This window comes from Bos mutus, chromosome 18 (genome assembly GCF_027580195.1).
Source record: "Bos mutus isolate GX-2022 chromosome 18, NWIPB_WYAK_1.1, whole genome shotgun sequence".
Lineage (NCBI taxonomy): Eukaryota > Metazoa > Chordata > Mammalia > Artiodactyla > Bovidae > Bos > Bos mutus.
Genome location: NC_091634.1, coordinates 2,688,530 through 2,704,096, shown reverse-complemented (window position 1 = coordinate 2,704,096; position 15,567 = coordinate 2,688,530). Strand labels below are relative to the sequence as shown.

General features: G+C 41.8%; 1 protein-coding gene and 1 pseudogene across 1 annotated transcript; both read right to left on the bottom strand.

Annotated features, from left to right (window-relative positions):
• Positions 1-1,853: 1,853 nt before the first annotated feature.
• LOC102283903 (zinc finger protein 613-like) lies at positions 1,854-5,946 on the bottom strand (annotated as a pseudogene).
• A 5,287-nt stretch (positions 5,947-11,233) lies between these two features.
• Positions 11,234-15,173, bottom strand: LOC138991715 (zinc finger protein 182-like). The gene is given in 2 exon segments (XM_070387067.1): positions 11,234-12,584; positions 12,586-15,173. Coding segments are annotated over 2 exon segments (993 nt in total). The 5' UTR covers positions 13,431-15,173; the 3' UTR covers positions 11,234-12,436.
• Positions 15,174-15,567: the final 394 nt, after the last annotated feature.

The following is a 15,567-nucleotide window of genomic DNA, read 5'->3' as shown; positions in this document are numbered from 1 at the left end:
CATTAAGATACCTCATCTACTTACATGCCTCTACCGCTAGCTTCTCCCTAAGGGACCTGACATCATGCCCTTCCTCAAACCCAGTTTTCCAGCAGTAGACTTGGCCTGAACCTTATGCCAGTCACTACTGACATTACCCCTGGCTACAGCTCAATGATTATAGAGATTTGGAAAACATTTGCCAGATTGGTTAAAGGCCTGTAGTATTCCAGTCTAGAACCAGATTCAGCCCACTCTTGCAGGGCTCCTCAACTCATTCCCAATCTGATTCAGTCTCTCCAGCTCTGTGGAGAATGAGGTAACAGGCCAAAGTTGATTCTACAAAATCGACTTCTCTCTTCCTCATGTGACTCCCAAACATGTTAGATTCAAGAGTGCCTGAGTTAGGAGGAAATGGAACCACCCACCTTTCTTCCTGGTATCGGTTTCCATCCCATCAGTGAGGCAAAAGATAGGGTTAGGGAACTATGTCCAGAAGGAAGAATGCAGCTGAGTTAACCAGTGTAGACTTTCATATTCCCAGGATTCTGAGAATAATCTGGATAACCAGAGAAGGGGAGAGCTAGGAGAGAAGCAATCTTAATTTGTGTTCAGATTGTCCATCTTTTCATGTTTTAAGGAAAAAAAAAAAAGCAAGGTCTGTGTTGCAATGTATTTTATTATGTAATTTATAGGTTTAAATTACTAATTGTTTTTGGGCTTTCAGTTCACTTTGCAAACCATTTCACTACCTTTTCAAGTCTAGAAAATCTTAAAAACTACATTTGCTGCTAAGTCGCTTCAGTTGTGTCCGACTCTGTGTGACCCATAGACGGCAGCCCACCAGGTTCCCCCGTCCCTGGGATTCTCCAGGCAAGAACACTGGAGTGGGTTGCTATTTCCTTCTCCAATGCATGAAAGTGAAAAGTGAAAGTGAAATCGCTCAGTTGTATCTGACTCTTAGTGACCCCATGGACTGCAGCCCACCAGGCTCCTCTGTCCATGGGATTTTCCAGGCAAGAGTACTGGAGTGGGGTGCCATTGCCTTCTCCAAAAAAAACTACATTTAAGGTGATCTTTATTGTATAATGCTTGGTCTTATTTATCAGCTGAAGTTAAGCTCATTCAAGGACATTAAGTTGCATTTATGACCTTAATATTCATTTTTCGTATTAGAAAATTCAATTTTCTGAAATAATATTTAAATAAATTTAGAGTCAAAGAAATGTAGCAGCTAGTTATCATATACTGGGTGGGCGTTGAAGATAATTTTTTTTCAGTTGGGAGAAATGAATGTATAAGAAATGAATATAACCAGTGATGTGAGGTAGATTATCTCCTTAAAATTATGGAAACATAAGCATAGTAACCAGGCTTCCCTGGTTGCTCAGACAGGAAAGAATCTTCCAGCAATACAGGAGGCCCTAGTTCGATCCCTGGGTCAAACCCCTGGCAAATGGAATGGCAGCCTACTCCAGTATTCTTGTCTTGAGAACTCCATGGACAGAGGAGCTTGGCAGGTACAGTCCATGGGGTCACAAAGAGTCAGACATGACTGAGTGACTAACATTTTCACTTTTAAGCATAGTACCTAAGAATATGGTTCCAAGTTTCCTGTCCAAAAATATGTATCAGGTATATTATGTAATGCATTAAAGTGGGAAATGGTACATAAAGCTCTCAAATACCCCTCATTTTCACAGGCTTTACATCACAAGAACTAATTAAGATACTCGTCAAGTAGTATGTTCACAGTGCTTTGTGTATGATTTCACCAGCTGACGGATGAGGCAGAATGTACCACTGAAAACCTTGCCACATTCACTGCCTTCCAACAGTTTCTCTCGCGTATGTAATACCTATTGGGGGCAAGGGTTTTACCACTCTCATATTTTTTACCCACTATAAGCTCACCTATGACCAATGGTAATCACTGATGACAGGGTCTTTCTTCCAAAACACAGCTTTTCTAACTTCTGCATTCACAGGCTTCCTGTTTACATATAACCATGCAAGCAGCTATACATTATGGCCCAAGGCTTTTCCATATAGAATGTACCAGTTTTTTTCCTATGTATTTTTCATGACATAAAATAAGATGTAATTGACCACTGAAGGCATAACCACATTCATAGCATTCATAAACCTTTCTCTCCTGTACAAACTCTCTGTTATCTCCTGAGGGTGCACATCTGGCAGCTGGCTGTTCCATCAGGACTACATTCCTACCTGCTAGGAGTCCACTGATGAGTAATGATGTCTGAGGGGTCACAGAAGGCATCTGCACAGTCACTATATTAACAGGGTTTTTCCCCTGCAAGAGTTCACTAGTATCTAAGAAGCTGTGACCCTTTGTGAAAGAGTATTCCACCTTCACAGAATCTACTTGTTTCTCTCTCGTGTGTGTCCTCTTGTGTTTAACCAGACATGTGGGAGAAAGTTCTCCCACACTCGTTGCATCCATAGAGCCTCTCTCCCGTGTGAGTTCTTTGATGGACAGTGAGCATTGTCTTTGTGGTGAAGGCTTTCCTACGGTCGCTGCACACATAAGGTTTCTCTCTTGTATGAATTCTCTGAGGTTTAATGAATCCTGATTTCTGCAAACAAGATTTTCCATGGTCAGTACATACAAAGGAAGTCTTTCCCGTATGGAATTGCTGATGTGCTGTGAGGCATGCCTTCTGACTGAAGGCCTTACCACATTCAGTGCATCCATAGGGTTTCTCTCCAGTGTGAGTTAGTTGATGTATGAGGAGATTGCCCTTCTGTGTGAAACCTTTCCCACACTCCCTGCGTATATAAGATTTCTCTCCTGTCTGAATTTTCTGATCCAGAAAGAGCTGTGATTTTCTGGAGAAAGCTTTTCCACACTCACTGCATACATGGGGTTTTTCTCCTGTTTTGTTTTGTTGGTGTATAGTGAGCTCTGCCTTCCTAAAGAAGGCTTTTCCACATTCAGTACATTTGTAGGCTTTCTCTCCTGTATGAGTTCTCTGGTGCTCAGTTAGCTTGAACTTTCTGTAGAATGCTTTTCCACATATACTGCATACATGGGGTTTATTTCCCATATGCATCTTCTGATGTTCAGTAAGCTAAAATTCCCTGAGGAAGGCTCTTCCACATTCAAAACACTCATGGGGTTTCTCTCCTTTGTAAGTTCGCTGATGTTCAGTGAGCTTGAACTTCTTGAAGAAGGTCTTCCCACACGGACTACATCCATGGGGTTTCTTTCCTGTGTGAGAATTATTTTATGTTCATTGAGCTGAGAGACTTCTTGAGGAAGGCTTTCCCATATTCAGTACATTCATGGGTGTTCTCTTTTGTGTATTTCCTGATGTTCAATTTCAGTATGAGTTTGTTCATGATGAGCATGGAGCAAGAATCTCCCATCCCAATTAAACTCAGCAGGCTCCTTTTTGTTGCAGCTTTTTTTCTGGTTAGTTACATCTAGATATGATTTCAGAGTTTTCCTGTGTAAATCAAATACATCATAATTTGGCCTTAAAGGAAAACAACTTCTGCTCTCATGAATAATATTCCCAAATGCATTCTGTTCATGACACTTCGGCATATTTTGGTTTTGCCAGTGCAACTGCACATGATCATCCACTTCCTTAATGTCTAGGAAAGATAACAATGAACACTTTATGAGCATCAGATGGAATAAAACTATTTCAAAAATACCTTGGGGTAAGCTGGCTCTTTAATGAAAAACCCAAGATATCAAATAGAAAAGAAATTCCAAACATAAAATTACCTTATCTTTAAAAAACTTTTCAAAATTATAGTTAAATATATATAAAATAAATTTTACTGTTTTAATGGTTTTGGCAGGGCTGGGCCATGCAAGATCTTAGTTCCCTGACGAGGGATTGAACCCATGCTCCCTGCAGTGGAAGCAGAGTCCTACTACTCGACCACCAGGGAAGTCCCTTAACCATTTTTAAATGTACAGTTCTGTGATATTAAGTATAATCACAATGTTGTACAACCATCAGCACCTTTTATTGCTAGTTTTTTGTTTTTTTTTTTCCATCTTCTCCAACTGAAAAACTCTGCATCCATTAAGCACTAACTCCAATCTCTTGGAAATGGTTAAAAACACGATAATATAAAACACCAAACAACCCAAAAGATGTCAGCCATCAGTGTAAAATACAGTAAATTCACAATGAATAAATATAGATTTGTTTGCTTTATAAATAAGGCCCTGGGGACAGTTAAATACCGTCACTGTTAGCATCACCTCACAGAGACTGGAGGGACACCCAGTTTCAAAATGGTGAAAGACATTCATTCAACACATCCTTATTAAATGGTTAATCCACAAACCAGACATGGTGCTGGTATTGGAGAAACACAAAAAAATTCTTTACTTAAACTGAAGCCATATTCTGCGGTGGAAAGGAAACAGAAAAAGCAAGATAAGGAATAAAGTAGGCAGTTCAAACATGACAATGGTTTGAAGAAGCAAAGGAAGTAATGAGACATAGAAGAAATGAGGATTTATTTGGAAAGAAGGATAAGACTCATTAATGAGATTTTATGATTTTGTTTAGGCTCCCTAGCCTAACAAACAGAATGAGAAATTTTAGAAAGATCTTCTCTAATGAAACAAAGAAGAGGAACAGCAAAGGTGTTAAACAGAGAGGGTAAAGAGGGGCTTCCCACGTGGTGCTTGTGGTAAAGAACCCGCCTGCCAATGCTGGAGATGTGGGAGATGCAGGTTTGATCCCTGGGCCAGGAGGATCCCCTGGAGAATGAAATGGCACCCCCTTCCGGTATTCTTGCCTGGAGAATCTCATGGACAGAAGGGGCTGGCAGGCCACAGTCCATAGGGTTGCAAAGAGCTGGAAATGACTGAAATGACACATGCACACACACAGAAGGTAAAGAAGATTCAAGGTAATGTCAGGACTTAAGATGTACAGAAGGACAACAGAATCTCAATTTCAGAAAGGATGTTGGAAAGGGATTTTCTTGGAGGGAAGATGGTTCTGGTGTCTCACACAAAAAGTGTGAACTTACTGGGAGTTGCCATAGAGACAGGTAAAATACATGGTAGCAGCAGATGTATTAGACATTGTTACGGGATATGGGCCAGAGAACAAGGGCTTAATTTAAATAAATAAGGTTTTATAGTCTATGAGAGCAGAGGACGACAACAGAACCTTTGAAGTAGCTCAGAGTGGGAAAAAAGAAAACCAAACATAAATACATATTAAGAGACCATGTCACCACGAGAATAAAGGCTTCCAAGGTGTGGCTGGATGTCATAAGGGGAAATATTTTCCAATGGGGCAGGAACGTGTGTATGCATCAGAAGATAAAGATGAATTCAAAGTTTCCTCTTAGAAGCGAGACACAGAAGGAGGAATTTCATATCAAGAGACATGAAAGGAACATAAAATCATACTCTGACAAATTATGAAGTATGGGAAGACTTGAAAATCCAAGGAAGACTGTGGGGTGTGGCAGGGAGGAATGTTGACATCTAAGGAGAAATAAATGGATTCTTTCCAAGAAGAGATAAAGGGGTATATTTTCCTTTAAATTCCCACCCAGAAAAAGAGCTCTCATATGGAGAGAGGGATACATGGAGGCTGTTTCTGTGTCCTCTGCACCCCTCCCCACTGGGATGCCTTCTCTAAGGAACTGAAAGGTGATTTCTTCAGCCTTGCCTGTCTTGCTGCTTCTCTCTCACCTATCTGGATGGGGTTGACCAGGAACTTCATCGTCTAAGGTCCATGGTGGTTCTTCTCATTCCAACTTGGAGAGTACATCAGGTTTGCTAACTTGATACCCTGTTCATGGGAAATGCCAGAAGACTCAGGCTCATCAGATGTCACCAGGGATCTGTGATGCTGAGAACAGTATGCTTTTTAGGGACTACACAATTTGTATGTTTGTAAATTAAAGGCTTTTCTCTAAAATGAAAAGGAGTATACCTTCTCATCTGGGACAAGAGATGAGACCGAAAATCTACCACTTCAGAGCATGACAGACACAACAAAGCCTTCAGAAGCTGAAGAAAGAAAAGGCACTGTCCTCACCCACAGACACCAGGTTGCTATAGTCCTCTAGCATCACGTCCTGGTACAAGGCCTTCTGAGCAGGGGCCAGGAGCTGCCACTCCTCCCACGTGACATCCACGGCCACATCCTCCAGTGTCAGCGATCCCTGTAACAACACAGTCCCGTGTAATATGAGTGTTTCTCTTATTACTAAAATGGAGGGTGTGAAATAATAGAGGTTTCTATCCCTGGTTGTCGGCTTAGAGATCCTAAAACCCTTGTAGTCTCCTAAGTAGTAAAAGCACTAGGAACATCTTTTGTTCTAATATTTGGTCTTCAGCTTCAACCCTAATCTGACACTGACAACTCAGAGTTAGCATCAGGCTCCACAGGCTAAAGGGCTCAGTATCACAAGAGTGCCTTCAGTTCAGACACCAGTCCAAAGTCCCAGGTTCCTTGCATTTGTGTCCAGCTTGGCTACAACTCAGGGCTTCCCGTACTTTGCCTGCTAAGGTTAGATAAATTGCCAGAACAACTGACAGAACTGAGGACAATGTTACGCTTACCTTTATAGTTTATTACCAAGGATATAGGGCTTCTTCCTGTGTGTGGCTCAGCGGGTAAAGAATCCGCCTGCAATGTAGGAGACCTGGGTTCAATCCCTGGGTTGGTAAGGTCCCCTGAAAAAGGGAAAGGCTACCCACTCCAGTATTCTGGCCTGGAGAATTCCATGAACTGTATAGTTCATGGGGTTGCAAAGAGTCAGACATGACTGAGTGACTTTCACTTTCATCAAGGATATTAATGAACACCCACATGAAAAGGTAAAGAGAGCCAAGTGTAAAAAGGTCCTGAGTGCAAGGGCCTCTTTCCCCATCCCAGAGTTGGGATGAGTCACCCTCCCAGCACGGGGATCAGCCTGCCTCCTTGGAAGTTCTCTGAACCCCATTGGGGTTTTTATGGTGGTTCTATTACACAGGAATGATTGATTAAACCCCTGCCTCCTAGTGACAGAGTTCAATCTCCAGTTCCTTTCCTGTCTACTGAGATCAGAGGGTAGAGCCCAACATTCCAGTCAAGGCTTGGTCTTTCTGGGATCAGCTCCCGTCTTAAAGTTGTCTAGGGACCTGTCCTGAGTCACCTCATTAGCATACACTCACAGATGGTTCAGAGGGGCTTGTTATGAATAAAAAAAGGATACTCCTCTATTTCTCAGGAAACTGCAGATGTTTTAGGAACTCTGTCCCAAGAACCAGCGTCAAAGACCAAATATGTGACAATAAGTCATTTGTGTAATTAAAGACAATACAGGGGCTTCCCTGATGGCTCAACAGGTAAAGAATCCACCTGCAATGCAGGAGACACAGGTTGTTGACCATAAGTTCATGAGCCAGATACAGAGTGAGGCCAGACAAACCAAAATGTTGCAATTTGGAGCAGAGAGAGGTTTACTGCAGGGCCAAGGAAGGAGAAGGGTGGCTTGTGCTAAAAAAAAAATCCTGAACTCCCTGATGGTTTTGAGGGAAGAGTATTTGTTTCTTTTGAGTTTTTTTTAATATTTATTTATTTGGGTGCATCAGATCTTAGTTGAGGCACGTGGGATCTTCATTGCAGCATGGGAGCTTAGTCACCACACTTAGTTGAAGCATGTGGGCTCTTAGTTCCCTGACCAGGGATCGAAACTGCATCTCCTGTGTTGGAAGGCAGACTCTTAACCACTGGACCACCAGTGAAGTCCCTGTTTGTTTTTAATTAATTAATTAATTTGTGGCTGCATTGGGCCCTTGTTGCTGTGTGCTGGCTTTCTCTAGTGGCAGAGTGGGGCAGTTCTTCACTGCAGTGCATGGGCTTCTCATTATGGTAGCTTCTCTTGTTGCAGAGCAACAGCTCTAGGCGCAAGGGCTTCAGTAGTTGAAGCTTGCCAGCTCAGTAGTTGTGGCCCACAGGTATGTGGAGATCCTCCCAGACCAAGGATTGTCCCCTGCGTTGGCAGGAGGATTCTTATCCACTAGACCACCAGGGAAATCTGGGGGAAGAGTTTTTAAAGGCAAAATTTGGGGCGGGGGCTACAGGATATGTGACTTTCTTCTGTTTGGTTGGTGGTGAGGTAATGGATAGTGTTCCAGGAATGTTGTGCTCAGCCAAAAGCTGAAAGGTGTATTGTTATGTGTATCCTTGGAGGAAGAACCAGGACCCTGCTTTATTGCTGCAATATTATTTCTTGACTGCTTTTCCTTTGTTACTGAGTTCCCTTACTTCCTTAATTAGAAAAACTATTTGAATCTGCCCTTTTGAACTCCTGGAAAGTCAAGGAGCCCAAAGCCTTTTTCCTATGAACAGGAAGCCCCACAGGATTCTGGTAGGTCTCAAAATACACACAACCATTCTTTCTGGGACAACATCATTAAGGCCTTAGCACCTCTGCTTTCATCTAAGATTACTGGGAGACAATTCTGGGGCATCTTTGTGCTGTTTTGTCACTTTATAATGTCCAGCCAAATATGTCCAGTCACCTGATATGAAGAGCTGACTCACTTGAAAAGACCCTGATGTTGGGGAAGATTTAAGGCAGGAGAAGGGGATGACAGAGGATGAGATGGTTGGATGGCATCACTGACTCGATGGACATGAGTTTGGGTGAACTCCGGGAGTTGGTGATGGACAGGGAAGCCTGGCATGCTGCGGTTCATGGGGTCGCAAAGAGTCAGACACGACTGAGTGACTGAACTGAACTAATGTACGTCCCCTTCTCTCTGTTCACCCCTCACCCTATCATGCATCTTAGTCCAAGTTTCTTCCAGCTGTAGCAGCAGTGGGCTGTGGTTGCAGGAGAAGGGAGGAGCAAGAGAATGGTCACTTCCCAGGTCTCAGGAGAGTGAGCCATAGTAAAGTGAAAGTGAGTTTATTCAGAGAAATACACATGCCCTAGGCAAGTGAGAGCAGCCTAGGGGTAGAGGGTTGTTAGTTTTTATGGGTTGAATAATTTTATAGGCTAACAAGTGGGAGGATTATTTAAACTATTTGTGGGGAAAAGCAGTTTTCAGGAATTGGGCCACCACCCACTTTTTGATCTTTTAAAATGGTCAACCTTGAAACTGTCCTAGCACTGGTGGGTGTGTTATTTAGCACATTAATGTATTACTGCTGCTGCTAAGTCGCTTCAGTCATGTCCGACTCTGTGCGACCCCATAGATGGCAGCCCACCAGGCTCTCCCGTCCCTGGGATTCTCCAGGCAAGAACACTGGAGTGGGTTGCCATTTCCTTCTCCACCATGAAAGTGAAAAGTGAAAGTGAAGTCGCTGTCATGTCCGACTCTTTGCGACCCCATGGACTGCAGCCTACCAGGCTCCTCCGCCCATGAGATTTTCCAGGCAAGAGTACTGGAGTGGGGTGCCATCGCCTTCTCCGTTAATGTACTACAATGAGTGTATAATGAGGCTCAAGGTCTATGGGAAGTCGTATAGGCTAGTCAAAGCCTTGTAGGTTCTAACCAGTTTGTCATATCTTCAATGGCTGTCATTCTTATAATGACTGTGCCCTGCTCCCTTCCATCCTGTCATACTTTGGCAGAGAGAAATCAAGTGTTCCTTACAAATTTTTAGGATACTGTAAGTCAGTCAGCTGTCACTTTACAGATATGTCCCCCAAAACTATTAAAATTATCCTATCCAGCAGGAATTGCTATAATTTTTCACATAAAAGAAGTAAAATCTGAGAATTGGCTGTCCAAAAATGGGCCTGCTTTCAGTTAAAAATGCAGTTTAGTGTCTTTTCATGTTAATTGGGTATTCAGAATCATATCTTCTATGGATATTTACCTACTGATTTTCACTCTGTTATTTTCTTATTGATCTGTTGACTGGAAAACACACAAAATAACAGTTCTAAGTTTTATTCAGGTTCTTGCTAAGGACCACAGCCACCCAGTTAGTATAAGTATATGGGTTAGGGAGATTTCTGTGAGAAAGAGAACCAGGCATGGCTTTCTTGACATGAGAGAACCCATTTTAGCCTAAGCCGTTTTGTCATCTAAGCCTGGCCATAATTCTTGCCCTTGAATAGTCTCCGTAATCAATGATGTTAAGGGGACAATGGGGCTTCCCAGGTAACGCAGTGGTAAAGAATCTACCTGCCAATGCAGGAGCCATAGGAGACATGGGTTTGATCCCTGAGTCAGGAATATCCCCTGGAGGAGGGAATGGCAGCCCACTCCAATATTCTTGCCTGGAGAATTTGATGTAGACTGCTGGGCTAGAGTGCATGGGGTCGCAAAGAATTGGACACCACTATGCAGCTAAACTTTCACTTTCACTAGGTGAAGGACCAAATTGATAATCTTGACCCTCTGACTTCTACTAAAGCTGGACACTCAACTTTTGCTCAATTTTATGCTAAATTCTCTGCTCAAGCCCTTTCGTGAATGTGCATGTGCCCTTAGCTTAAAACTTCTTCACTTTTACAGTTCCCAGGAGCCAATGCTTTGGGAAAAATCCCTGGTGTTCTTACCTGCTGCAAGTAATAAGTCCTTCCTTCTTCCATTCTTTGGCTTGGGTACGCCTACTGGCTTGAGACCCACCAAGAGGTGAACCCAGTTTTGGGATGACATTAGCTCTGAGGCAATTGCTCCGAAAAGGTAAGGGAGAAGCCCGTTTATATATGCTTTCTGGATAGGAAATACATGCAGTTAGGCATACATCTTGGTAAAAGATTTACTGCTAATCGTAAAGGAAAAAAAAATGTCTCAAGTTAATCTTTTTAAGGCTTATCTCTGTATGGGAAGATGCTAGAATCCAGTGTCACTAAAATTCTTCCTGAGATGTACATCTAACAATCTGTGAGCCCTGCCTGCCTGTTCACTTGCATTCTAAGCACAGAATGCCTGGTGTTTTACCTATTTAAATTCATCTCAGTGCACTATCAGCAACTGCAGTGGGTTACAACTTAACCCCCTGTCAAAACTGGATGGTGAGCAACCCTCTTTGTCTTAATGATCCCAATTTTTCTGCACCCACAGATTCATAAGAGTTCTTTATACACTCTAAGTTTTCATCTTTTTCAGTTAAGTGTTGAGATATAGTCTCCCAGTCTGTGGATTGTTCTTTGAGGTTTGTGTTTTATTTTAATGTAAAATGTGCTTCAAAAGGAAACCAGAGTCAAGCTCCTTGTAACTTAAGAGTTTAATTCCCATTTAAGAAAAAAAAAAAAAAAAGAGAGATTTTGTATTACATTCTAGAAAGGGATTAATAAAAACATCTGTAAAGTTTGGTTTATACTCTTTCAAAAGGAAGTGCATCTTGTGCTGTATGGGGGAAATATTTTATTTGTCCTTAGGAACAAACCACACATCCAATCAGGCAATACCAGGACTCAAGCTAATATTTAATTTTATCTTCTGATACCAGGGACTTTATCTCAAACTGTTCAGAATTCAAAGGGGGTATATAAAACCTATGAATAGTCATCATCTTCAAACCCTAAATATATGGCTGGTTTAGAAGAAAGACTATTATAAAGATGATGATTTCTACTGTATTTCATCCAATCTAAGGTACCTTTGGTTGTATGATACACTAATATTTTATGTACCCACTTCTCCATTTAAATATGTCAAGCAATCAACTGTGTGCTGCATTTTCACTTAAGCGTTATTAATACATGGGACAATTTTTCCATCTTTGGATCAATGAAAACAAAAGTTTTACTCAAGAAAGACTCAGAAATTTCCAGGCCCACTTACTAATAAAGCATACCGTGGGGGCATGGTAGAGGTGGCAAGATATTGAGTCATAAGATTCTTTTACTAAAATAATGAACCATGTAGTTCAGTTATAATTCATGTAGCATTATGATGATACAAAGACTCAGTGCAGATATTCTGTGGTAAAATTTTATGACATTTAAGCACATGAACTAGGGAGTCACAATCGTTAATGCTCACACACACAATTCCCAAATACAAAAATCATGTTATTATTAAAATAGGTACAGAACACTTAGTATTTTCACATGGTGTTCTGCTATAATTTTTGCTTTGTTTTCTAACTACTGTATTTATTTACATATTTAATAATTTCTGTAATGCTGTGTATTAGATCAAAATTACAGGAAATGAATTCCCTCATAAATGATACCATGAAAGCATGACTTTCCCCCTAAATGTCAATTCTCTGTAGCTGAATTTCATACCAACAACATCCCCACCATTAATACACACACAGAAGTTCCTATTTGTTCCCTCTAGGCTATGTTCAATTGACATTTATTGGGAAAGATATTTCCTCCTGTCTGGCATTCTATGTAGTTCCATTGTTTGATAAAAGTAACATGGTATGAATCTAGAAGTGTCCAAATCTGCTTCAGTCTTAAGGTTTCACTCCTATGTAAACTCTGGAGTATAATGAGCTATTTCCTTTCAATGACAACTTTTGGATATTAACTTTCTTCATGACTTTTCTTGATGAGTTTTCTGATGTAAAATGAGGCTAAATTTGTGGGAGAAAGTTTTCCAGCACTCACTGCATCTGTAATGTTTCTCACCTGTGTGAGTTCTCTGAGGTATAATAAGATGTGACTTCTGGGCAAAAGATTTGACACTCATGGCATTCATGGGGTTTTTCTCCCATATGTGTTTTCTGATGTAAAACAATGCTAAACTTCATAGGGAAAGTTTTCCCACATTCACTGCATCCATAGGGTTTCTCTCCTGTATGGATTCTCTGATGAATGATGAGGCTAAACTTGTGGGAGAAAGTTTTCCCACATTCATGGCATTGATAAAGCTTCTCTCCAGAGTGAATTCTCTGATGAATAAGGAGATACGACTTCCAGCTGAAGGCTTTGTGGCATTCACTGCACTCGTTGGGTTTCTCTTCTGTGTGAGACCTCTGATGAATAGTGAGATGTGACTTTTGGGTGAAAGCTTTCTGACACTGATGGCATTCGTAGGGTTTCTCACCTGTATGAGTTCTTTGGTATAGGATGAGACTAAATTTGATGGAGAATGTTTTTCCACATTCATTGCACCCATAGGGCTTCTCTCCTGTATGAGTTCTCCAGTGAGTGTTGAGGAGTGACTTTACACTAAAGCCTTTTCCACATTCACTGCAATTATAAGGTTTCTCTCCTGTGTGAGTTCTCTGATGTCTGATGAGCTCAGATCTCTGGATGAAGGCCTTCCCACATTCATTGCATCCATAAGGTTTTTCCCCTGTATGTGTTTTTTGATGTAAAACGAGGCTAAACTTAAGGGGAAATGTCTTTCCGCATTCATGGCAACCATAGGGTTTCTCTCCTGTGTGAGATCTCTGATGAATAATGAGCTGTGACTTATTGCTGAAGCTTTTCTGACATTCATCACATCTGTAGGACTTCTCTCCTGTGTGTGTTCTTTGGTGTAATGTGACTTGTGACTCATCACTGAAGCCTTTCTGACACATGCGGCACTCAGACTATGTCTCTCCTGTGTGAGTTCTCTGGTGCTTATTAAGGCATGACTTACCAGTAAAAGCTTTCCCACATTTGTTGCACTCATAGGGCTTCTCTCCTGTGTGGGTTCTCTGGTGTAAAATGAGATGGGACTTCCGGCTGAAGGCTTTCTGACACCTACTGCACCCGTAGGGTTTCTCTCCGGTGTGTGTTCTCTGATTCTTAATGAGGTCTGACTTCCGTGAAAAGGCTTTCCCACAGTCAGTGCAGCTGTAGTGTCTCTCTGCCATTTGAGTTTTCCGGTGTTTAAGAAGCTGTGACTTATGGCTGAAAGCTTTAATGTGTTCACTATATTCGTCGTATTTTTGTCTATTAAGAATTTTCTCATGCTTAGTATAAAGAAATAACTTGTAATATTGATTAAATCCCACTTCATTTCTTGAATAGCTTTTATTCTGAGTAATACACTCTAGATTAGGTTTCAAGTATTTCCCAAGTATGTCAGGTATATGAGATACTTGTGCTAAAGAAACTTCAAGGTTTAAGCTCAGAGAAGATGCTTTTCCAAATGCATTATCTCTGTGGTGACTCTCCGTAGTTTCCAGGTTGCCATGGTTTATTTCGTGCCAGTCTCTGTAATTATCAACTTGCCAGGTGTCTTCTAGAAACAGACCAGTGAATCCACAATGACCATGTAACAGAAGGAAGAGAATCTCAGGAAAGGCCAAAGAGAAAAGAGGAAGGGGGACTGTAAGTATAAACCTAAAGTCTGTGACATTTATAAGTAAAAGGAGATTTAAAGATGAAAAAAGGAATAAACTATAAGCATCTTCCCAGGTGATGATAGAGGTAAAGAACTCGCCTGCCAATGCAGGAGATGCAGGTTCGATCCTTGGGTCCGGGAGATCCCCTGGAGAAGGGCATGGCAACCAACTTCAGTATTCTTGCCTGGAGAATCCCATGGACAGAGGGGCCTGGCAGGCTACAGTCTATGGGGTCACAAAGAGTCAGACATGACTGAAGCAACTTAGCATTCACGCACGAGAGGCATGAGAGATACACAGAATGAGAAGAATGGAGAATTTATGTATGCTTGAATATATAAGAAAAGAGAGCTATTAATATAAACATGGATTGAGGAGATGGAGACAAGGAGAAGGCAAGTACACTGAGGATAACAGAGAGAAAGATTAATTAGGAGAGCAAGTTCCAAGATGGACTAAGGAAGGGATCTGATCGGAATATCTAAAATAAAGAAATGTGTGTGTGTGTGTTTTAAACCAGGCAAAAGAGACCTAATACAGGTTTCCCAGGTGGCTCAGTGGTGAAGAATCTACCTGCCAATGCAGGAGACCTAACATGGAGAGATTAAAATGTGAAGTCACAGCACTTTCACTGCCAAGGGCCCGGGTTGGATCCCTGGTGGTCAGGGAACTAAGATTCCACAAGCCAAGAAAAAGAGAAAAGGAGTCAATGTTCACGTTAGGTGGGAACTCAGGTCAGCTGTTCTGAGTCATACTGAGCTTAAAAATTTCAATAAGATTTCTCCAGATATTTTTGAGGTGTCTCCCTCTTTCTGGCCAACAAAGATTGATACTTCCATTTATCCCATGGAGCTGGTTTTTCACTTACCGGGATGAGTCTGACTCTGGATTTTTTCCTGTTATCCATGGTGCTTCTTGTTGCAACTGGTAGAATGCATGTGCTTTGGTAACATCATACCCTCAGTTCAGTTCAGTTCAGTTGCTCAGTTGTGTCTGACTCTTTGCGACCCCATGAATCGCAGCACGCCAGGCCTCCCTGTCCATCACCAGTTCCCAGAGTTCACCCAGACTCACGTCCATCAAGTCAGTGATGCCATCCAGCCATCTCATCCTCTGTCGTCCCCTTCTCCTCCTGCCCCCAATCCCTCCCAGCATCAGAGTCTTTTCCAATGAGTCAACTCTTCGCACGAGGTGGCCAAAGTACTGGAGTTTCAGCTTTAGCATCATTCCTTCCAAAGAAATCCCAGGGCTGATCTCCTTCAGAATGGATTGGTTGGATCTCCTCGCAGTCCAAGGGACTCTCAAAAGTCTTCTCCAACACCACAGTTCAAAAGCATCAATTCTTCGGCGCTCAGCCTTCTTCACAGTCCCAACTCTCACATCC